General features: G+C 46.9%; 1 protein-coding gene across 1 annotated transcript in view; it reads right to left on the reverse strand.

Annotated features, from left to right (window-relative positions):
• Positions 1-24,944, reverse strand: part of PLB1 (phospholipase B1) — a 166,038-nt gene that overhangs the window by 56,566 nt on the left and 84,528 nt on the right. The window contains exons 26-33 of the mRNA XM_073628788.1: positions 20,579-20,683; positions 14,679-14,774; positions 13,792-13,863; positions 12,013-12,078; positions 10,725-10,785; positions 8,886-8,944; positions 2,126-2,199; positions 1,382-1,425 (exon numbers count right to left, since the gene is read on the reverse strand). Of these exons, the coding sequence (XP_073484889.1) occupies positions 1,382-1,425; positions 2,126-2,199; positions 8,886-8,944; positions 10,725-10,785; positions 12,013-12,078; positions 13,792-13,863; positions 14,679-14,774; positions 20,579-20,683 (577 nt within the window). The remainder of the gene's footprint in view (positions 1-1,381; positions 1,426-2,125; positions 2,200-8,885; positions 8,945-10,724; positions 10,786-12,012; positions 12,079-13,791; positions 13,864-14,678; positions 14,775-20,578; positions 20,684-24,944) is intronic.

Genomic DNA, 24,944 nt, shown 5'->3' on the forward strand with positions numbered 1-24,944 from the left:
TTGGGGTAAATTGGAGAGCCTGGGAAGCCTGGTCTTCTCATCCAACATCAGCATCTGACCACACAAATGGGCACAGATTCCCACAATACCTTGTGGAAAGTTGTCAGAAAATGCTTCACAGAAGAACTGGGACATCTGCTAATGCCCAACGGAATTGCAGATTGGCATATAGGCACACGGCCGCGAAGATTAATGTGCAATTGCACACGCAATTTGTGACAGATTCTGGTGCCCAGTTGCCTATTTAAAGCCAGCAAGCATGATCCACTAGTTGCTGGATGATCTTCCCCTCCCCCCATGTGTTCCTGAGTTACTGTTTCTGATATTATTGGATTCCCTGTTACCGACCCGGCTTGCCTTTGACCTGTCTTGTCTCCACTCTTGGATTTGACCCTCGCCTTGCTCCATTGACTCCGCTTCTGCCTGCTGATCCGTGCATGACCTTTGGCTTGCTCTTTGGACTCTGCTGCTGCCTGATTACCCGTGTATAACCCTGGCTTATTCCTGACTCTGCTTGCTGCTTTATCCCTGGCTGATATTTTGTGTATGACTACTGGCTTGGCTCCTGACCCTGCTTCTGGCTCTCCCTTCTGCCAAGTCTCATCTGGTACATCTGAGGGACTCCTGCCCAGCAGTGCACCCTGCTCGTCCAGCTGCCACCCAGTAGACATCTCATCACTCAGCTTGTCGCAGCAGGCAACCCCTGCTTCTCTGAGCATAGCACTCCCTGTCACCACCTTCAGGGGTGCCCTGCACTCAGCCGTAAGGGAAGCCCTCTCGGCACTTTGGCCTTCCGACCAGGTACGTGACAAAAGTCTTCTCAGAAGAGTAGGTGTTATTGCCACAAAGTGGGACCAATTTGCTGTACGGGGAGGGAGCAACTTAGATTAATGGCCATGGGGGGGGGCTTCAGATTAATGGCCTTGTTTTTGGAATGGGATCTCCAACAAACTCTTATATGGTCAAGTGGAACCTTTTGGCCATAAGTAGTTCCATAATATTCTCAGCTTGAATTGCACAGGACTGTGACCATAACTCTCTCTTGATTTATTATCAGAATTTCCACAGAGCTGTTTGTGTCACTGTCTCCTCCAACAGGCCCATAATGAAGATGTTCCTGAGAATCTGTGGTTGGAAAGCAATGCTGTAATTTGGCTTTGTAAAGGCTTTGAGGTGGGGGAATCAGTATTGCAGAACATTTGACCCAGCCTGCCAACAACCAGGAAAACTGACATAGGAATGCTGGGTGGGGTTGGCCTGTAGGAAGGTGTCCTGTTTTTTATCTACGTCCTGGTGTCTATCCACATGCCATTAACGGGCACCAGAAAGAAAAATAAGGGTAAGTACTGAAACAATATTATGTGTGTTTTTTAATACTTACTTGGAAGTGTTGTGACGTGATCCAGTGTCCCATCTCCTCCAATGCTGAAATATGTACAATCGTGAATATCTTTATTAGTACTGTTAAGCCAACTCCAATCAAAAAAAACAAAAACAAAATGTTTTTGGGTCTTTATAATGCTTATCATTTTTTTTGCCCCGGCCACAGTATATGTACGCAGGGCGGTCCTTAAGCAGGTAAAATTATGGACATTCTCGAGGCACCCCATTCTAAAATGTAAAAAACGATTCTAATAGCTTTACATAACGCAGCAACATCCACACATAGGACACCCAACGTTAGAGGTGATTTAGTCTTCCAAAGAAAATGCACTTTTGCACACTGATACTGACTAGTATTCCAATGTTTCTCTTCTCCCTTGGTTTTTCTCCATCAGTCAGCTGATGATCCATCATGTCACCCCAGTGCTGAGGGAGAGGGGTAGAGAAGGGTAAAACAAAAATGCTGTGGAGACAACAGACATCCTCCTTATCAACTGATGACATGATTGGTTGTTAGGATGCCAGTGTCTAGTTGTAATGGTGCATAAAATGAAAACCTCTGGCTTTGTGTAACTAAAGGGCAGACTTGATCCACCTGCTGGCTTGTATAAAAAAATGTCGTAAATTTTTAGGCATTTTGCCAAGGTACCCCTGAAGAAACCTCAAGGCTGACTTATAGTATATACAGGTCATACATATACAGAGTATATCCCGTGTAATGTCTGGATTGTGTTCTGCTTACCTCCAGGATAATCCGCGGTACTGACTGAGCACATCCAGAACATCTCCGGGGTTGGAGCCAATGCCGTTCCCAGCCTGGAATGGGATATTAAACAATAATGGAAGGTTGTGGAATACACAATAATGGATGATCTGTAGAACACTATGAATGGAGGGGAGAAGCTTTTGTTCACGGTTGTGTTTTTCAGAAATTGCTGAAGTTGCACAGCCATGTCCACCATATTGAAACAAAAATAAACACAGTGATCATAAATGGTTAAAAAATCCCAGTGATAAAAGTCCACATCTGGTGAAAAAATCAAGTCTTTGTGTATTCAGTGCCAAGCATGGATATCCATGATATTCAGTGCCGCATATTCTTACTTCAGAGAAAGAAAGTTCTAAATGGCCTCTTACCAGACAGGGTGGACCCCAAGTTATAGGGATCTAACATGCTTGTTAACAAAGTAGCCACCTGCGGCGTTCTCCTCTGTCGGCTCAGCTGCAAAGATTTCCTTCCCCTTTTTAAATATTATTTTAATAGATGAGGATTTTTACTGTATTATGTTTTTTATTTATATTGTATGTAAAAAAATGTTTTTGAGTCTCCAAATTTGTGCTGTGAATTGCAACAGTTTGGTTTTCTTGATGACACCAGGGGGGGGCTTGTATTAACCACTTCAGCCCCGGAAGATTTGGCTGCTCAATGACCAGGCCATTTTTTGCGATATGGCACTGCGTCGCTTTAAGTGACAATTGCGCAGTCGTGCAACGCTGTACACAAACAAAATTGACGTCCTTTTTACCCCACAAATAGAGCTTTCTTTTGGTGATGTTTGACCGCCTCTGCGGTTTTTATTTTTTTGCGCTATAAACAAAAGAAGAGCGAGAATTTTGAAAAAAAACACTAACTTTTACTTTTTGCTATAATAAATATATCACATTTTTTTAATCAAAAAAGCAAATGTTTTCCTCAGTTTAGGCCGATATGTATTCTTCTACATATTTTTGGTAAAAAAAAATTGCAATAATTGCATATTGATTGGTTTGCGCAAAAGTTATAGCGTCTACAGAATAGGGGATAGATTTATGGGATTTATTTATTTAATTTTTTTTGCTAGTAATGGCGGTGATCTGCGATTTTATCGGGACTGCGATATTGCGGCTGACATATCGGACACTTTTGACACATTTTTGGGACCACTGACAATTATACAGCAATCAGTGCTATAAAAATGCACTGATTACTGTATAAATGTCACTGGCAGGGAAGGGGTTAACACTAGGGGGCGATCAAGGGGTTAACTGTGTTCCTTGACTTTGTTCTAACTGTAGGGGGGAGGGGAGTGTCTAGGAGGAGAGAGAGAGATCAGTATTCATACATAGTATAAACACACAATCTGTCTTTACTCCCCTGAAAGAACCCGGGATCTGTGTGTTTACACACACAGATCCCCGTTCTCGCTCTGTCACGAGCGATCGCGGGAGCCCGTCGGTCATCACGCCCGCCGGGCACTCACATCAGCTCCGGGCACTTGTTGCGGGCTCGCGTGTGCGCCCCTACTGACCAAAAGGCGAAGCGACGTAAGGTAATGTCGTTTCGCCCAGCCGCACCCTTCTGCCGCAGTAAAACTGCGGCGGCTGGTCGACAAGCGGTTAATTAGTCACTTCCGGTGTCCCGCCTGCCAAGTTTAGTATGAAATGCGTGGTGAGTGATGTCCCATAATCGCCTCTGTTCCCAGTCGATGCTTCTTACAGGGAAACGCGTCGGGTGGAGCCGTTATCTGTGACATCACCACGTTCCAGGTCTGCGAGTGTGTTCATTTGAATATGCTATGCTAATTTAATGTGCAATGATATTGGAAAATAAAACTTTTGTTTCTACTGCACTATGAAGTCCCCCCCCCTTTTTGAAATTCATACCTGCTATATTTGCTGGAGAGCACTGAACCAATTTATCGGTGGAGCTGGACACCTTTTAATATTGATCCTGAAGATTGTGGTTTAGCTATCATTACTGGGGAAAGTAAGTCCTTGCAGCTGAGCTGACAGGTGGCTACTTTGTTAACAATCGCGTTAGATCCTATAACTTGGGGTCCACCCTGTCTGGTAAGAGGCCATTTAAATCTTTCTTTCCGTGAAGTAAGAATATGCAGCACTGAATATCACAGATATCCATGCTTGGCACTGAATACACAAAGACTTGATTTATTCACCAAAATTTATTTCAGATGTGGACTTTTTTCACTGTTGTTTTTTAACCATTTATGATCACTGTGTTTATTTATTTAGGGTTGCACACTTTATTTTTGTTTCCATATAGTTGAATTGAGTATTTAGATTCTTTTGAAGTTGCAGCACCAATTAATCAATCATCATTTTTTTCCACATTGTTTTCAAATCTTTTTTACAATTTTTCAATTTTTCGTCTTTGTAATCATGCAAGGAATTGAATTGAGTATTTTTGGGGAGGCGCAAAATATTTAAAACTTATATGTCCACCATATTCCCAAACATGCGATCGTTCAACTCCCAGAACTCGGCTTCTAAAACAGTTTTCTTCTAAAATAACAACCAAAGTACATTTGGGGCTGGATGATGCTTTCTAATTATTTTTTAATGTGTCAACAGAACTGGCTGAAAATTAAAAAAAAAAAAAAAAAAAACATACTGGCCATTCAACAATTCTTAAAACTGAAGACCAGGAAACTTCCCAGAATGACAGTCTTGCTTAATACATAGCAATTAAATTAACATCTAGTTCTGTCATACTAAGCATCTGGAGTAGAGCTTCTGCTGGAGGCCCAAATTTGCAAGTGAGATTAAAACTAACCCTTCCTAGTCACCCCTTATCTCCACCCCCTACCCACCTCCGAACACCATGCCGTGCTTCCACCCCCTACCCACCTCCGAATACCATCCCGTGGTTCCACCCCCTACCCACCTCCGAACACCATCCCGTGGTTCCACCTCCTACCCACCTCCGAACACTATCCCATGGTTCCACCCCCTACCCACCTCCGAACACCATCCCGTGGTTCCACCCCTATTCACCTCCGAACACCATCCTGTGGTTCCACCCCCTACCCACCTCTGAACACCATCCCGTGGTTCCACCCCTATCCACCTCTGAACACCATCCCGTGGTTCCACCCCTATTCACCTCTGAACACCATCCCGTGGTTCCACCCCTATCCACCTCCGAACACCATCCCGTGGTTCCACCCCTATCCACCTCCGAACACCATCCCGTGGATCCACCCCCTACCCACCTCCGAACACCATCCCGTGGTTCCACCCCCTACCCACCTCCAAACACCATCCCGTGGTTCCACCCCCTATCCACCTTCAAACACCATCCCATGGTTCCACCCCCTACCCACCTCCGAACACCATCTCCTGGTCCCACCCCTATCCACCTCCGAACACCATCCCGTGGATCCACCCCCTACCCACCTCCGAACACCATCCCGTGGTTCCACCCCCTACCCACCTCCAAACACCATCCCGTGGTTCCACCCCCTATCCACCTTCAAACACCATCCCATGGTTCCACCCCCTACCCACCTCCGAACACCATCTCCTGGTCCCACCCCTATCCACCTCCGAACACCATCCCTGTGGTTACACCCCCTACCCACCTCCGAACACCATCCTGTGGTTCCACCCCCTACCCACCTCCAAACACCATCCCGTAGTTATACCCCCTACCCACCTCCGAACACCATCCAATGGTTACACCCCCTACCCACCTCCGAACACCATCCCGTGGTTCCACCCCCCTACCCACCTCCGAACACCATCCTGTGGTTCCCCTACCCACCTCCAAACACCATCCCGTGGTTCCACCCCCTACCCACCTCCGAACACCATCCCATGGTTCCACGCCCTACCCACCTCCGAACACTATTCTGTGGTTCCACCCCCTACCCACCTCCAAACACCATCCCGTGGTTCCACCCCCTACCCACCTCCGAACACCATCCCGTAGTTACACCCCCTACCCACCTCCGAAAACCATCCCGTAGTTACACCCCCTACCCACCTCCGAACACCATCCCGTAGTTACACCCCCTACCCACCTCCGAACACCATCCCGTGGTTCCACCCACTACCCACCTCCGAACACCCCCTACCAACCTCCTAGTACAACCCCTTTTAGAGAATACAGAACCAAATATAATTTTTGGTACTAAAAAGTTATATGGAATTTGTTAATGAAAAGCGGTAAAATAGGTCCCCTGCAGCCAGCAACAAACGATCCCAGCAACAATAGACCTCCTCGGGAACAATAGATCTTCCCATCAACAATAGATCCCTCCCAGCAACTATAGAGCCCCCCCAGCAAAAATAGATCCCCCAGCAACAATGGACCCCTGACAACAAAATACCCCCCCAGCAACAATAGACCCCCCACCAGCAACAATAGATGTTCCAGCCGCCAGTATCAATAGACCCCCTACCTCAACATTAGATCTCCCCCTGCAACAATAGATCCCCCACCAGTAGCAATAGACCTCTCCAGAATCAGTAGATCCCCCAGTGATAATAGATCCCCCCAGCAGCCAGCATCAATAGACCCCTACCTCAACAGTAGATCTCCCCCCTGCAACAGTAGATACACCCACCAATAGCAATAGACCTCTCCAGCAACAATAGATCTTCCCAGTGACAATAGATCCCCCCAGCAGCCAACAGGAGCACACGGGGGCCCGGGGCAGTAGGACAGGGATAGGAAGGAGGCAGGAATGGCATGTAGAGGAACCAATGCCCTCCATTTCCTTCCTGCAGCTGCTGAATATCTGCAGGAGGGAGAGGCGGAGAAGTGGGCATTCAGCGACTACATGGAGGGATTGGTTCCTCTACATGCCCCCGCGTCCCCTCCTATCCAGGTGTACAGGGGGGCTGGGGAAGCACACAGGGGCCTGGAGCAGCAGAATAGGGAGGCGATGGGGGAGGGAGAAGGATCTGTTCCTCTACATGCCACCACCCCCACATCCAGGCGTACAGGGGGGCAGCACTGGCCCCCACATCCAGGCGTACAGGGGGCAGCACTGGCCCCCACATCCAGGCGCACAGGGGGGCAGCACTGGCCCCCACATCCAGGCATACAGGGGGGCAGCACTGGCCCCCACATCCAGGCGTACAGGGGGGCAGCACTGGCCCCCACATCCAGGCGTACAGGGGGGCAGCACTGGCCCCCACATCCAGGCATACAGGGGGGCAGCACTGGCCCCCACATCCAGGCATACAGGGGGGCAGCACTGGCCCCCACATCCAGGCATACAGGGGGGCAGCACTGGCCCCCACATCCAGGCATACAGGGGGGCTGCACTGGCCCCCACATCCAGGCGTACAGGGGGGCAGCACTGGCTCCCACATCCAGGCGTACAGGGGGGCAGCACTGGCCCCCACATCCAGGCGTACAGGGGGGCAGCACTGGCCCCCACATCCAGGCGTACAGGGGGGCAGCAATGGCCCCCACATCCAGGCGTACAGGGGGGCAGCACTGGCTCCCACATCCAGGCGTACGGGGGGGCAGCACTGGCCCCCACATCCAGGCCTACAGGGGGGGCAGCACTGGTCCCCCACATCCAGGCCTACAGGGGGGCAGCACTGGCCCCCACATCCAGGCGTACAGGGGGGCAGCACTGGTCCCCACATCAGGCCTACAGGGGGGGTAGCACTGGCCCCCATATCCAGACGTACAAGGGGGAAGCACTGGTCCCCCACATTTAGGTCTACAGGGGGGTAGCACTGGCCCCCATATCCAGGCGTACAGGGGGGCAGCACTGGTCCCCACATCCAGGCGTACAAGGGGGCAGCACTGGTCCCCACATCCAGACATACAGGGGGGCAGCAATGGTCCCCCACATCCAGGCATACAGGGGGGCAGCACTGGTCCCCCACATCCAGGCATACAGGGGGGCAGCACTGGCCCCCACATCCAGGCGTACAAGGGGGCGGCACTGGTCCCCCACATCCAGGCGTACAGGGGGTAGCACTGGCCCCCACATCCTGGCGTACAGGGGGTCAGCACTGGTCCCCACATCCAGGTCTACAGGGGGGCAGCACTGGCCCCCATATCCAGGCGTACAGGGGGGCAGCACTGGTCCCCACATCCAGGCATACAAGGGGGCAGCACTGACCCCCACTACCAGGCATACAGGGGGGGGCAGCACTGGCCCCCACATCCAGGCATACAGGGGGTAATGGCGACCCCTGCAACCCCTGTAGGTACGCCCCTGGAGCAAGGGTTGAAGGAAACTCCTTCGACGGGGACTCTCATTGCTATGACAACTCTCTTTGGAGGAATTACCTCTCATTTCCTGTTGCATCCTTTGGACAGGAAGTGAAAGGAGATCTCCCTATCAGGATGCAGACAGAAAACAAAATAACCTGAAAGGGGTTTTAAACCTTCCATGCACTATTAAAAACCTGCACTGTAAGAGATCCAGCCACAAGCATTGCATGGGGGGGGGGGGGGCAACGCTTACTCACGGAACTGCATCAGTAGAGGAGGAGCATTGACACCCAAGGCGCGGGACTACAGAACACCTTTTACTCTCCTCTTTTCCATAACATGGGGGGGGGAGGGGTGTTTTGTAGTCCTCAGAGAGAACAATGAGAACTGTTAGTACAGGAAATGATCAGCCCATTGGATTTTATAAAGGTATAAAGGGAGAAAACAAAAAGAGAAGATCTTCCTTAGGAATAAAATAGGCTTTTATAGAGCAGCTTATTGGCCCATCTGCCCATTTCAAATGATTATAAATTCTTACCGTCAGTGAATCGCCAAGTGCTGCAACTACAGTGATGTCTGCCGGCCGCAGTGCATGGACTGAAATGAAATGTTAGTGGAGTTTATTATTCTCATACAGGATATAAAACCGAATCTTGGAATCAGAGGACAATGACAGCCGGCAGAGGGGTTATTTATAGAAAGTACAGGCCGGCAACTAGACGGCTTCTAAGCATCAGTGTCAGTTGGGATCTCCAAACTACGGCCCTCCAGCTGCTGTGGAACTACACGTCCCATGAGGCATTGTAATACTCCGACATTCTCAGACATGACTGGGCATGATGGGAATTGTAGTTCCTGAACAACTGGAGGGCCGTAGTTTGGAGACCCCTGAAAGTGTGACTAAACCCCCATCATAAAAAACTCTCAATAAATGGCGTATTCCATGCTGTTCATACTCACTCATCACTATGACGTTCCTTTTCTGTATTCTGTAAAATACCTGCTGCTCTCTATTGCCCCCTCCTGTCCATGTCCCCAATGCAGTTGGGGGTTTTGCAGAGCGGTGGTGGCAGCTCGGCACATGCTCAGTTCTCAGTGAGTTTCCATGCTGAGCATTTCCTCCCCTATTACATCGGAGCAGCCCATGTGACCATAGAGTCACCCCATGTGGGTGTATACACAATGACAGGCCACTCCCTCCCTCCTCCTCCATGCCCACTAACCAGCTAAACACAATGGGGGGCTGGATATTACCTGTAGATTAATGGAGGCTTCACCTCCCCTCTTATTCTAAGACACAGGGTGGAGGGGGAGTGACACAGCCTGTGACTGGCAGAAATCCGCCCACACCGCGTTATCGCCAAAAAATGATAAAGATCTGCCTGTACGTGCCCTTCTGCCGACTTATATTGGCATGAGCCGGTTGACAAGCGGTTAAAGGGGACACATCACTGGTGTTTATATTACCTCGTTGTGTGCTAGTATTAAAGGTACTATAGGCCGGCCTGGGGTTCCCCTTTAGCCATAGTGTTCTAAATCAGTCAATAGCTTGCTTTGGGAGTCCATTTAATCTGTGTACATTGTTATTATTCTTTTATTGTTGTAAAGTGTTATGGACGGTTTTGAGAACTGTTTAAACCAAGTCCTGACAACTTATGCAGGACTTGGCTGACTAATATCACTTTAAACCTTTCTCTGGTCCAAATAAACATGAGAGAGCAGAAATGTGTCTGTGTGTTATTCCATTGATCACATTGCTAGGTGCGCCAGAGGGGGCGCCAGAGGGGGCGCCAGAGGGGCTGGGACAGTTCTTTGGGGTTTAGAGGCAGAGTAATGGAACTGAACAAACAAAAAAGCAGCTCCTTCAAGGGTATCGCTATATAGGTCTGACTCAGTAGGGGGTGTCTCAGACCTCTGCAGAGAGACCACTGCTTCCACACAGAGAGCTAGGGTCTTTCTTCACAGCATGCTGGCAGGGGACAGGTTTTTCTACTTAGGCTGTGGTTGCTTTAAAAAGAAAACCGACTGTAAGACTTTGTACAACTTAGGTTCTGATGCAACGGGAATGTATTTCGCTGATTTAAACGGAAGGTTCAGGTGGGATTTCAGGGGATTACAGATAAATGTTGCCCTCTGTATGTGATCTGAGGAGATGAGATGGTGTGTGTGAGAAAAGATGACAACTGTGACCTCTGACCCCTGACTCTCTGTGACCTCTGACCCCTGACTCTCTGTGACCTCTGACCCCTGACTCTCTGTGACCTCTGACCCCTGATAGATGATGGATACATTATATCTGTTACAGGAATGAGTAGAGAAGCTCTGGGTTAAAGCTCCCTGCATAGTTCTGGTACTAGTTGTGACAATGAAGAATTACCGGAGGTTGGGACTTGTGGAGATTTCGATCGGTCTGTACACTGCACCTTGCTGCCATACACCTAGAGACAAGAAAGCAAAGACATCAACTGAAATGATCATTTACATCCACTTATCGCATTTCATGTCCATCATCACAGACGGTGTGCAACGTCTAAAAAGATCATTTTGTTTACAAAGCAGCCGCAGCTTGTGAAGAAAAGCCTGTTCCCTGCCAGCATGCTGCAGAGAAGGAACCTGTGCCTCGGTGTGGAAGCAGCGGCCTCTCTGCAGAGGTGCACTGCGTCCTCTGCTGAGTCAGACTGATAGCTCCGCATGGCTTATGCTCCCTGCTGATTCAAAAGCTCTAGCTCTGACTCAGAAAGGGCGGGTCAGACCTCGGTAGAGAAACCACTGCTTCCACCCATAGAGCAAGGGGCCTTTCTATATGGCATGCTGTGGCTGCATACTAAAGAAAGCAAACTATCCAAATTCAAATGAATAGGCTATTGCGCTGACTAGAACCCAACGGTCATTTAATGGGGCACATAAGAGGGCCAGGAAAGTGGTAGGGAACACCAGGTGAAGTGGATGCAGCTCCTCTCAGATTAGGTCACGAGATCCTAATGCATAAATAAAAACAAGCACAAGAGGGCGCCTCCATCTAGGTGTAGTGATTTATTAAAAAGAATTAAAAAAAAACAATAAAAATACACTCACTAGTTAAAAGTGGATCAAGGCTTTTCATAAACCCATATAGACCTCCATAGGTGCACAGTAAGGCTGCAGAGCTCAGTGGGCACGTGGCTGGCTGAAGCAGAGCTCTTGATGGAAGTGCAGCTGTCTGGCTTCAGGCTGGAACATAAGCAACGGCACCTCCCTGAAATAACAAGATGGCTGCCGCTCTAAACAGCACCTCTCTCGGATGGGTGAAGATGACTGGAAGTGAAGGGGGTGTGGCAACATGAGGTAGCCACACCCCCTCCACTATCTGTCATCATCATCATCATCATCATCATCATGACAAGCCTTTATCCACTTTTATCTTAGTGAGTGCATTTTTATTGACTTTTTATTCTTTTTAATAACTTGCTACACCTATCCAAATTTGCACATCATTTGTTTTGATGCACCTGGAAGCACAGACACTTTTCAATACATTTTATAATTCTAAATATAAAAAAAAAAACATTTATTCCTGAAAACGTGTTTAGAAAAGTGGAAAGATAATTCTGCATTTTTCTCTTACAGGGGACGTGAAAGTGCTTCCCATTGGCCGATAAGAGAATAATCATTACTGGAGTACTCACCGGATCGGTAGTAACGGTTGGATAGACATAGTTGCTGTTCTTTGCGGTCTTCACATAGGGGTCACCCTAGAGGAGAAGAGACGATGTATGAACCAGGAATGGTGGGGGGGGGGACTGACCGCATCGTACAAGGAAATGACATTCATCAAATATGTAACAGAGTAGCCAAAGGGAAGAATTCATCCGAAATCTTCTGCAGAGTCATTTTTATTGTACTCAGAAAATCCAAAATGTCATCTCTGATCTCCTATAATATGAAATGTGAGTTACGTTGTCACGCTGAACCAGCGACTTTAAAACTTTGAGTCCCCGAAAGTCAGAACTCCTGACCTGCATAGTTTTTCCAAGCCAGATTTCCTTTCTGTGGGGACACAGACAACATTTATATCCTGAGAGGATGTCCAATAGACATGTGCAATTAGTTTCGTTCCGAATTCAATTTTTCGCCAAAATTCGACAAATTCGGAAATATTCAAATTAACGAAAACCCGTTTAACAAATTTTTTCGAAAATACGTAAATTCAGAAATGTGAAAATATGAAAATTAGGAAATTAGGAATTTCGAGAATCCAAAAATCCGAAAATAAGAATGAAAATCCGAAAATTCAAAAGAACAAAAATCCTAAAATAAGAACGAAAATCCGAAAATACAAAAACCCCAAAATTGGAAAATCTGAACTAATAACTAACTAATGATAACCTTTTACTAACTATTAAATTATAGGTATTGGAATTTCCTTTCAAATTTGGCTGTTAGAGAACGTAACATAATTTATCCGAATTACAAATTATCACAAATAACTCATGTCGCGTCTAAACGAATGGAACCTAACAAATTAATAGGAATAATAAGAAAAACATTTTATTATTATTATTATTATTATTTATTAATATTAATTTGTTACCTTCCATTCTTTTAGATGCGACATTCGTTATTTGTGATAATTCTGAACTTTGGATAAATTCGTATTTGTTACGTTCTCTAACAGCCAAATTTGAAAGGAAATTCCAATACTTATAATTTAATAGTTAGTTATTATTAGTTAGTTATTATTAAGGATTTTCGAATTTTCGGATTTTCGATCTTTCGAATTTTTGGATTTTCGAATTTTTGGATTTTCGCATTTACGAATTTTCGAATTTCCAAATTTTTTAATTTTTCAGAATTTCCGAATTTTCTAATTTATGAATTTATTCAAAATTACGAAAAAAAAAAAAAAGAAAAAACAAATGAAACTAAAACGAAAAAAATTTTCAGCAGTTCACATGTCTAATGTCCAACCCTTCCCAAATCTATCCGAAGCTTGAATCATGGTTTGGGTTAGAGTTGGGCTTTAACTGGTCTCTAATTATGAAATGAAGACTCCAGACAAAGGTAAAAAGCATGTTTATGGAACTTTATATAAAACCTGGATATGGATGTTACTAAAGATATTGAACCCTTTTTGTTTTATATGTTTCATTAACCAATTAAATAACAACATCTGGAATGGCCTCATTAGCCCCAATTCTCTCTCTCTAAAGTGGGCTCCTTCACTCATAGCTACTATATATTGTATATACAATCAATATATATTAGATTGTAAGCTCTTCTGAGCAGGGCCCTCCTAACCCTCTTGTATTTTATTGTATTTTCTCCCTTTTATATTGTAAAGCTCTGCATAAACTGTTGGTGCTGTTATTATAATAATATATTATTATAATAATAATAATGATATTAATAATATATTGTACAGCATATTTGTTTCTTTTACAAAAGTCGGCATTTCTGTTTCCTACCTGTGGGGGGCAGACTACACCAATGCTTTCGTTAATTCCCAGCTTATTGCTCTTCTGCCCAACTGGCTCAAACTGGGAGAAGAAAAGAAATATATTAGTACAAGAAGACCATTCACACCAAACATTCATGGCTTGTAGTGAAGTCAGACAGCTGATGTATTAATGTTTTTAGTATTGTCCTGTCTGAACAATGTTTATAAACAATGTTACTTTGTATCTCTCTACCTCCTGTCTGAACAATGTTTATAAACAATATTACTTTGTTTCTCTCTCGATCTCCCTCTGATTAATATTTATAAGCAATGTTACTTTGTATCTCTCTGTCTCCTGTCTGATCAATGTTTATAAACAATGTTACTTTGTATCTCTCTATCCCCCTCTGATCAATATTTATAAACAATGTTACTTTGTATCTCTCTATCTCCCGTCTGATCAATATTTATAAACAATGTTACTTTGTATCTCTCTATCTCCTGTCTGATCAATGCTCATAAACAATGTTACTTTGTATCTCTCTATCTCCCATCTGATCAATGTTTATAAACAATGTTACTTTGTATCTCTCTACCTCCGGTCTGATCAATGTTTATAAACAATGTTACTTTGTATCTTTCTATCTCCAGGCTGATTAATGTTTATAAACAATGTTACTTTGTATCTCTCTATCTCTGGTCTGATCAATGTTTATAAACAATGTTACTTTGGATCTCTCTATCTCCAGTCTGATCAATGTTTATAAACAATGTTACTTTGTATCTTTCTATCTCTTGCCTGATAAATGTTTATAAACAATGTTACTTTGTATCTCTCTATCTCGCCTCCATCTCTTTCCCAGGAACAAAAGGATGAAAACCTGAGGAACTTGATAGAATGTTAAATGATCTAACCATGTTTATCCATAAGCCGAGGGCACTCTGTGCGTGAGCTTTCGCGCCAAAATGGAAGCAGTCCGGCGCCATGAAAGTTCGGTCAGGATATCCCTCCTATATAAAACACAGCAGCAGAAAATCTGTGTCAGTGAATATTCTGCAGTACTTGTAAAAACATAAAATATAGAAAGTAATAATCAATAACATATATTCTATTTAATACGGAATGAGCACAATCATCAAAAGTCCAACTTTAAGCCAATGAGCCTGGAGACACAATCTGATTGGATGGGAGGAGCCCATAGCAAGGGTTTAGTACAGACACTACAACCCGTGATAGAGCAGTCTGTCCGCAATACATGATGGAGAGACTCGACCTAAGGAGGAGGCCCACCTTTATTTTACAGAGCCAGCATCACCAGAACCAGCAACACCAGAACCAGCAACACCAGAACCAGCAACACCAGAGCCAGCATCACCAGAACCAGCATCACCAGAACCAGCATCACCAGAACCAGCATTACCAGAATCAGCTTCACCAGAACCAGCATCACCAGAATCGGCTTCACCAGAGCCAGCATCACCAGAACCAGCATCACCAGAGCCAGCATCACCAGAACCAGCATCACCAGAACCAGCATCACCAGAGCCAGCATCACCAGAGCCAGCATCACCAGAACCAGCATCACCAGAACCAGCATCACCAGAGCCAGCATCACCAGAACCAGCATCACCAGAACCAGCATCACCAGAGCCAGCATCACCAGAACCAGCATCACCAGAACCAGCATCACCAGAACCAGCATCACCAGAGCCAGCATCACCAGAACCAGCATCTCCAGAACCAGCATCACCAGAGCCAGCATCACCAGAACCAGCATCACCAGAGCCAGCATCACCAGAGCCAGCATCACCAGAACCAGCAACACCAGAACCAGCATCACCAGAATCAGCATCACCAGAACCAGCAACACCAGAACCAGCATCACCAGAACCAGCATCACCAGAACCAGCATCACCAGAGCCAGCATCACCACAGCCATCTTCACTAGAACCAGCATCACCAGAACCAGCATCACCAGAGCCATCTTCACTAGAACCAGCATCACCAGAACCAGCATTACCAGAGCCATCTTCACTAGAACCAGCATCACCAGAACCAGCATTACCAGAGCCATCTTCACTAGAACCAGCATCACCAGAACCAGCATCACCAGAACCAGCATTACCAGAGCCAGCATCACCAGAACCAGCATCACCAGAACCAGCATCACCAGAGCCAGCATCACCAGAACCAGCATCACCAGAACCAGCATCACCAGAGCCATCTTCACTAGAACCAGCATCACCAGAACCAGCATTACCAGAGCCATCTTCACTAGAACCAGCATCACCAGAACCAGCATCACCAGAACCAGCATTACCAGAGCCAGCATCACCAGAACCAGCATCACCAGAGCCATCTTCACTAGAACCAGCATCACCAGAACCAGCATTACCAGAACCATCTGTCACAACTGTTCTGATGCTGATTCTACAATAAACAAGTTGTACTTCCTCAAATTTCATTCGGAACTCGGGCTTGGAAACTTCAATTTAATTATTGTCATCAATAAGCACAAAAGAATGTACAGTGCCTTGAAAAAGTATTCATACCCCTTGAAATTTTCCACATTTTGTCATGTTACTAAAAATGTAAATGTATTTTATTGGGATTTTATGTGATAGACCAACACAAAGTGGCACATAAAAAAAAACAAAAAAACCCAAAAAGCTGGTCTTGGCGAAGCTGTCTTCCTCCATTGTTATGTTCCCCGCTGTCCGGTGCCTCTTATATAGGCATGGGGTGTGGCCATCCAATGACATTGCCATTTGTGACATGTGATGTCACAAGGGGTGGACTCTCCGGGCGACGTCATTGGATGGCCACGTTAATGCCTATATAAGAGGCACTGGACAGCGGGGAACATAACAACGGAGGAAGACAGCTTCGCAAACAAGACCAGATTTTTTTTTTTTTTTTTTTAGCAGGTAACCGGCAGTGGCGAGGCGGAAGAAGAAAAAGAAGAAGACGGCGACGTGAGGAACAAGACAACACCGGGAGATACAAGACAGCTCGGGGAGAAAACGGTGGTGGAAGAAGTCGAGGGCACCGGGAGAGATGACAGCAGGAGAGACGGCGGCTCAGAGCTATTTTACTCATAAAAGAATTGTCAAAAACTGCTGGCTCTTGTTTTTTTCTTTTCACTGCTTTTTTGGTGAATGGGTAGGGGTACGATGTACCCGATACCCATTCACATAGGGTGGGGGGCCAGGATCTGGGGGTCCCCTTGTTAAAGGAGGCTTCCAGATTCCGATAAGTCCCCCGCCCGCAGACCCCGACAACCACCGGCTAGGGTTGTCGGGAAGAGGCCCTTGTCCTCATCAACATGGGGGCAAGGTGCTTTGGGGTGGAGGGGGAGCGCAAAGCCCCCCCGCCCCAAAGCACCCATCCCCTATGTTGAGGGCATGCGGCCTGGTATGGTTGAGGAGGGGGGGGAGCGCTCGCTTGTCCCCTCCCCCTCCTGACCTGCCGGGCGGCAGGCTCAGATAAGGGTCTGGTATGGATTTTGGGGGGGGACCCTACGCTGTTTTTTTTCTTTTGCCCTCTGAATCCATGTAGACCGGAAGGACCTGGTATGGACCTGGGGGGGAACCCCACGCCGTTTTTTTGCCAAATTTTTTTGCTGGCAATTTTATTTATTTATTTTTTAATTTGGCTTTCAGCAGGAACCCCGCTGACAGCTGATGACTCAGGGACCTGGGGGGGGGGGGGGGGCTGGTATGGACCTGGGGGGGAACCCCACGCCGTTTTTTTGGCAAATTTTTTTGTCAGCAATTTTATTTTTTTTTTTCAATTTGACTTTCAGCAGGAACCCCGCTGACAGCTGATGACTCATCGGTTGTTGGGGACGTGGCGGCCGGCTTCCCGGGCCCCTCCTTAGCAACCAGCTTTATACAGTGTGTTTCACAGTGCTTTTAAAGAGAAAAAAAAAACCAAAATGCATGAGAACTGCATGCAAAAACACATAAAAAGCGCTGGTTTAAAAATGCAAAATGCACTGAAAAACGTGCCTGAAAAACGCATCGAATACAGCCGCATAGGTGTGAACCTAGACTAAGGTGATGTTTGTGAACTACCCCAAAACACTATAAAAGAATTATAACACAATAATACACACTTAATAAAGGGAAATTTTGTTACTAAAAGGTTAGTCCATCTCCAGTGATTTTAAAAAGTTTGCAACTTTGTTTGCATTATTATTATAAAATACAAAAACAAAAAAACAACAACTTTTAACTGTTTTCAATGTATGCTCCTTTAAAGGAGACCTGGGTTCATTGGCCGATTGGTAGCTGCCAGAGGTCACTTCACCTATATTTATAATGAAGCCACATACAGTGATCTCCTTCCACTTTTAATTGCACAGATCTGCAGTGATCACTTCATGCCAAGGAATATCTTTGGGACCTTCTATTCTATACATTTGTGTACTTTGTATCTTCCTCTGATTTATCTCCGTCCTTCGCTAATCATAATATGTACAAAAGATAACAGTTACTTTTTACAGCATGTGATAAAATGGCTATTAAGCTCCATTATGCAGATATACGACTCTCATTTTCCACCCATATCATCCCGCCGTGACCTGCTGAAGGTAATCAATGGGACTTTGGTGTATTTTTTATTAATTTTATGTTATTATTATCTATTTTACCTGAAAGTAATTTTTATGTGGTTTCATGTCACACTCACATTCCATCTAAGAGACAATTCATTAGTCTAGCCCAGGGGTGCTCAGCCTTTTGAAGAGTGAGGGCCACTTAAGTGATTTGGTAACTGTTTGTGGGCCACAATGATCTATAGGTAGGGTAGAGTCCATACAGGGCGCAGGTGCGCTACCCCCCTAAATAAGTAAATTGGACTTTATTAGGCCTTCCTCTGGACCAACTGAGGGTTTGTATGCTTCTGAGGGTGCATCAGTTGTGGCCCATAATGCAGGGCGCAGGGGCACCGCCCACTTTATTCTTGCGTCCGGCCCCCTCATCTACATGCGGGGCACCGGACACATGGATTCCAATGGTTTTTTTTTTTTTTTTGAAGCACGTGATTAAAGCCAGAGGCTCTAATAGGCTTCAAAAAAGGGTGTGCTCATGGCGCAGAGCACCGCGCCCTGAGTCCACCCAGTTGTGTGATAATAGTGAATGAATATTGTCTTCCTGATTCTCCTCCTGGCCAATCGGAGACCTGTCATCCAATTGGCAGAGAGGAGATCCGTTTGGCCGCCTAGGAGGATGAGGGAGGAGACGCATGGTGGAAGCCGCTGTGATGCCAAGCAGGAGAAGACTCAGGGGAAGCCGCCGACCAGAGGAAGCGCTGCCCGCAACCTAGATAGGATAAGTGCGGGGCTGGTGACCAATCGGGGGGGGGGGGGGTTGTGCGGGTGCATTGTTTGCCACCCCCAAAAAAATATATACATATATACCACCAGCCGCCACTGGTTGCCACCTTTTCTTTAAGCCAAACTTCTTTTTTTTTTTTAAAGGGGAAACACTCTGGTGTAAAGGGGAACTCTGCTGTAAAGGGGTTTCTCACCAAAGCCCCCACTTACATCGGAGTTCCCAGCATTCCCTCTTAAATCAGGGTTCCCAAAGCCTTACATCAGAGTCTGCAGAGCACCCCTCAGTCACCAGCACCTTTCATCCATGGTGTACCTTCCGGCTGCTGGGCTTCAAATTTCCCACCCACACATTGGAGAACCACAGTTTGAACTAAATAATGTGTCCGAGTTTTAGGTAGTCTGAAACCCAGACACATCATTCAAAACCCGGACTGTGCAGGTGAATCCCGGATGGGTGACAACCCTATCTATGGGGTGTTAGCACCCCCCAAACCACAAATGTAAATGAGCCCTTACTGTCCAGAGCCCCCTATAAGGCTGCTTTCACATGCTGCGGTTTACCAGCACTGATTAATGATAAGCAACAATAGACCCCCCAGCAATTATAGATCCACTGAGCAAGTACAGAACCTCCAGCAAATATAGATCCTCCCCTCCCAGCAACAATAAACCCCCACCAGCAATTATAGCTCCACTCAGCAAATACAGAACCTCCAGCTAATATAGATCCTCCCAGCAATAATAGACCCCCCCCCACCAGCAATTATAGATCCACTCAACAAATACAGAACCTTCAGCAACTAAAGATCCCCCAGCAACAATAGGCCCCTGAGCAGCAATACCCCCCCCCCCAGGCAACAAAAGATCCCCCCCCAGCATCAATCGGTCCCCCCACCAGCAAGTTCCAGCAAATGTGGTCAAGATAAGTCTGCGGTCCAACTGCACATGCGTAGTCCCACAGCCTGGCATCTGCTAATGCTGACAGCAACCTAGTGCCAGCGAGGGATATAATTAAACAAAATTATTAGGATATAGGAATCTCTATGGAAACTTCCATTTGGGGGTGCTACAGTAGGAGAGTCCCCTCTATCACATCAGAGGTCCTCCCTTCACATCAGAGGTCCTCCCTTCACATCAGAGGTCCTCCCTTCACATCAGAGATCACCCTTCACATCAGAGGCCTCCATCATATCAGAGCTTCCCTTCCATCAGATTCGTTATTTTACACCAGAAGCCCCCGATACATCATTATTGCTGTGGGCCGGGTAATATAGTGTGGTGGGCCAGATGTAGCCCCTGGTCCATAATTTGAAGACACAACAAACAATAAAATAAAATCACCCACTATAAAATATATAAGTAGTGTTATAGAGATGAGAGATCTGTCATATTGGATACAATAAGGAACACGTATAGTAAAGTGTCTGTGACAAACATTTCGAGGCTTTAAGCCTTCTCTTATCATGTCAGTGTTACCGGAGTTCGGGGAAGCTCGAGATGTTCCAAAAACGGCTGAATGACGACGGTGAAATCATCTGTGGTGTCGTACAATCCGCTCTCCACCAACTGGCGAGTTTTTTCCTGAAAGGACATTGCACCATTTAACCTTCATTTCTCCTATAGCATTAAAAAAAAGTATATGGAGCAAAGGAGGAAAATAGAGACACCCCAAAACCTCAACAGGTGCGCACTGGCTTTGTATGTTGTTAGTTTTTTATAATTTTATGCATTGGGCAAGCAAAAGCCAATAAAGGGACTGGCAGAGAGGAGTGGAGGACACTGAATAGAGGGCAGTGGATAGATTGGCAGACGCAGGAATGTAAATGGAAGCCAGTGGAGGGACTGGCAGAGAGGGGTGGAGAACACTGAATGGAAGCCATTGAAGTGGCTGGCAGAGAGGGATGGAAGACACTGAATGGAGACAGTGGAAGGATTAGCAGAGACAGATGGTGGACACTGAGTGGAAGCCATTAAAGGGAATGGCAGAGAGGGGTGGAGGACACAGAATGGAGGCCAGTGGAGGGATTGGCAGGGAGGGGTGGAGGACACTGAATGGAGACAAGTGGAGGGATTGTCAGGGAGGGGTGGAGGACACTGAATGGAGACCAGTGGAGGGATTGGCAGGGAGGGGTGGAGGACACTGAATGGAGACCAGTGGAAGGATTGGTGGAGAGGGGTGGAGGACACTGAATGGAGACCAGTGGAGGGATTGGTAGAGAGGAGTGGAGGACACTGAATGGAGACCAGTGGAGGGATTGGCAGAGAGGGGTGGAGGACACTGAATGGAGACCAGTGGAGGGATTGGTAGGGAGGGACGTTGGACACTGAGTGGAAGCCATTAGAGGGATTGCCAGAGAAGGGTGGAGGACACTGAATGGAGGCCAGTGGAGGGATTGGTAGAGGACACTGAATGGAGACTAGTGAAAGGATTGGCAGAGAGGGGTGGAGGACACTGAATGGAGGCCAGTGGAGGGATTGGTAGAAAGTGGTGGAGGACACTGAATGGAAGCTAGTGGAAGGATCGGATGAGAGGGGTGGAGGACACTGAATGGAGGCCAGTGGAATGATCAGATGAGAGGGGAGAGGACACTTAATGGAAGCCAGTGGAAGTATCAGATAGGAGGGGTGGAGGACACTAAATAGAAGCCAGTGGAAGGATCAGATGTGAGAGGTGGAGGACACTAAATAGAAGCCAGTGCAGGGATCGGATGAGAGGGGTGGAGGACACTGAATGGAGGCCTGTGGAAGGATCAGATGAGAGGGGTGGAGGACACAGAATGGAAGCCAGTGGAGGGATTGGCAGAGAGGGGTGGTGGGCACTGAGTGGAAGCCATTAGAGGGATTGTCAGAGAGGGGTGGAGGACACCTAATGGAGGCCAGTGGAGGGATTGGTAGAGGACAATGAATGGAGACTAGTGAAAGGATTGGCAGAGCGGGGTGGAGGACACTGAATGGAGGCCAGTGGAGGGATTGGTAGAAAGTGGTGGAAGACACCATGCATGGAAGAAGCCAGTGGAAGGCTCGGATGAGAGGGGTGGAGGACACTGAATGGAGGCCAGTGGAATGATCAGATAAGAGGGGGGAGGACACTGAATAGAAGCCAGTGGAAGGATCTGATGAGAGAGGTGGAGGACACTGAATAGAAGCCAGTGGAGGGATTGGCGGAGTGAGGAGTGGAGGACACTGAATGGAAGCCAGTGCAAGGATCGGATGAGAGGGGTGGAGGACACTGAATAAAACCCAGTGGAAGGATCAGATGAGGGGGGTGGAGGACACTGAATGGAAGCCAGTGGAGCCTTGGAGGGATTGGCAGAATGGGGTGGAGGACACTGAATGGAAGCCTGTGGAGGGATTGGCAGAGAGGAGTGGAGGACACTAGGTGGAAGCCATTAGAGGGATTGGAAGCAAGTGGTGGAGGATACTGAATGGAGACCACTGGAGGTATTGGCAGAGAGGGGTGGAGGTCACTGAATGGAGACCAGTGAAGGGCTTAGGAGAGAGGCACGGAGGACACTGAATAGAAGCCAGTGGAGGGATTGGAAGTGAGTGGTGGAGGACACTGAATGGAGACCACTGGAGGGATTGGCAGAGAGGGGTGGATGTCACTGAATGGACACCAGTGAAGAGATTGGCAGAGAGGGGTGGAGGACACTGAATGGCAGCCAATGGAGCCATGGAGGGATTGGCAGAATGTGGTTGAGGACACTGAATGGAAGCCAGTGGAGGGATTGGCAGAGAGGGGTGGAGGACACTAGGTGGAAGCCATTAGAGGGATTGGAAGCGAGTGGTGGAGGATACTGAATGGAGACCACTGGAGGTATTGGCAGAGAGGGGTGGAGGTCACTGAATTGAGACCAGTGAAGGGCTTGGCAGAGAGGAGCAGAGGACACTGAATGGAAGCCAGTGAAAAGATAGGCAGGGAGGGGTGGAGGACACTAAATGGAGACCAGTGGAGGGATTGGCAGAGAGGGGTGGAGGACACTGAATAGAAGCCAGTGGAGCCGTGGAGGGATTAGCAGAATGGGGTGGAGGACACTGTGTGGAAGCCATTAGAGGGAATGGAAGCGAATGGTGGAGGACACTGAATGGAGACCACTGGAGGGATTGGCAGAGAGAAGTGGAGGTCACTGAATGGAGACCAGTAGGGGGATTGGCATAGAGGGGTGGAGGACACTGAATGGAAGCCAGTGAAGGGATTGGCAGAGAGGGGTGGAGGCCAATGAATAGAAGCCAGTGGAGGGACTGGCAGAGAGGGATGGAGGACACTGAATGGACGCCGGTGGAGGGATTGGCAGAGTGGGGTGGAGGACATTGAATGGAGACCAATGGAGGGATTGGCAGAGAGGGGTGGAGGACACCAAATGGAAGCCAGTGGAGGGACTGGCAGAGAGAGGTGGAGGACACTGAATAGAGACCAGTGAAGGGATTGGCAGAGTGGGTTGTGGAGGTCAATGAATGGAATCCAGTGGAAGGGTCAGATAAGAGGGATGAAGGACACTGAATAGAAGCCAGTGGAGGGAATGGCAGAGAGAGGGGTGAAGGACACTGAATGGAAGCCAGTGGAGGGATTGGCAGAGAGAGGGGGAGGACACTGAGCGGTTGGTAAGGTAGATGAGACAGCATCATTCATGATGGACTTAAGGGAGGATAGTCTATGTAGAGGCTGGCCAATAAGGAAGGAGTGGCAATAATTGAGATAAGAAGGCAGTGGATTAGTAGCTCGGTGGTGTCGTTGGTTAAGAAGGGGCATCATTTGGAAATGGTATGTAGGTGAAGGTGCCAAGATTTCAACAGTGATTGGATGTGGGGCTGAAAGTAGAAGTCAAATCTATGATTATGTCTAGCACCCTGGTATGAGGGGAGGGACTGATAGTTCTGTCATTGATCTCAATAGAGAAGTCTGGGAAAGGGACATGGGAAGGGTAGAAATTATTATAAGCTCAGTTTAAAAAAAAAATTAGGTTGAGAAAGTGATGTGACATCCATATTGCGATGTCAGTTAATACAGTCAGGTCCATAAATATTGGGACATCGACACAATTCTAATCTTTTTGGCTCTATACACTACCACAATGGATTTGAAATGAAACAAACAAGATGTGCTTTAACTGCAGACTTTCAGCTTTAATTTGAGGGTATTTATATCCAAATCAGGTGAACAGTGTAAGAATTACAACAGTTTGTATATGTGCCTCCCACCAAAAGTAATGGGACAATTGGCTGCTCAGCTGTTCAATGGCCAGGTGTGTGTTATTCCCTCATTATCCCATTTACAAGGAGCAGATAAAAGGTCCAGAGTTCATTTCAAGTGTGCTATTTGCATTTGGAAACTGTTGCTGTCAACTCTCAATATGAGATCCAAACAGTTGTCACTATCAGTGAAACAAGCCATCATTAGGCTGAAAAAACAAAACAAACCCATCAGAGAGATAGCAAAAACATTAGGTGTGGCCAAATCAACTGTTTGGAACATCCTTAAAAAGAAAGAACGCATCGTTGAGCTCAGCAACACCAAAAGACCCGGAAGACCACGGAAAACAACTGTGGTGGATGACTGAAGAATTCTTTCCCTGGTGAAGAAAACACCCTTCACAACAGTTGGCCAGATCAAGAACACTCTCCAGGAGGTAGGTGTATGTGTGTTATAGTCAACACTCAAGAGAAGACTTCACCAGAGTGAATACAGAGGGTTCACCACAAGATGTAAACCATTGGTGGGCCTCAAAAACAGGAAGGCCAGATTAGAGTTTGCCAAACAACATCTAAAAAAGCCTTCACAGTTCTGGAAGAACATCCTATGGACAGATGAGACCAAGATCAACTTGTACCAGAGTGATGGGAA

Source organism: Aquarana catesbeiana, linkage group LG04 (assembly GCF_042186555.1).
Source record: "Aquarana catesbeiana isolate 2022-GZ linkage group LG04, ASM4218655v1, whole genome shotgun sequence".
NCBI classification, from domain to species: Eukaryota; Metazoa; Chordata; class Amphibia; order Anura; family Ranidae; genus Aquarana; species Aquarana catesbeiana.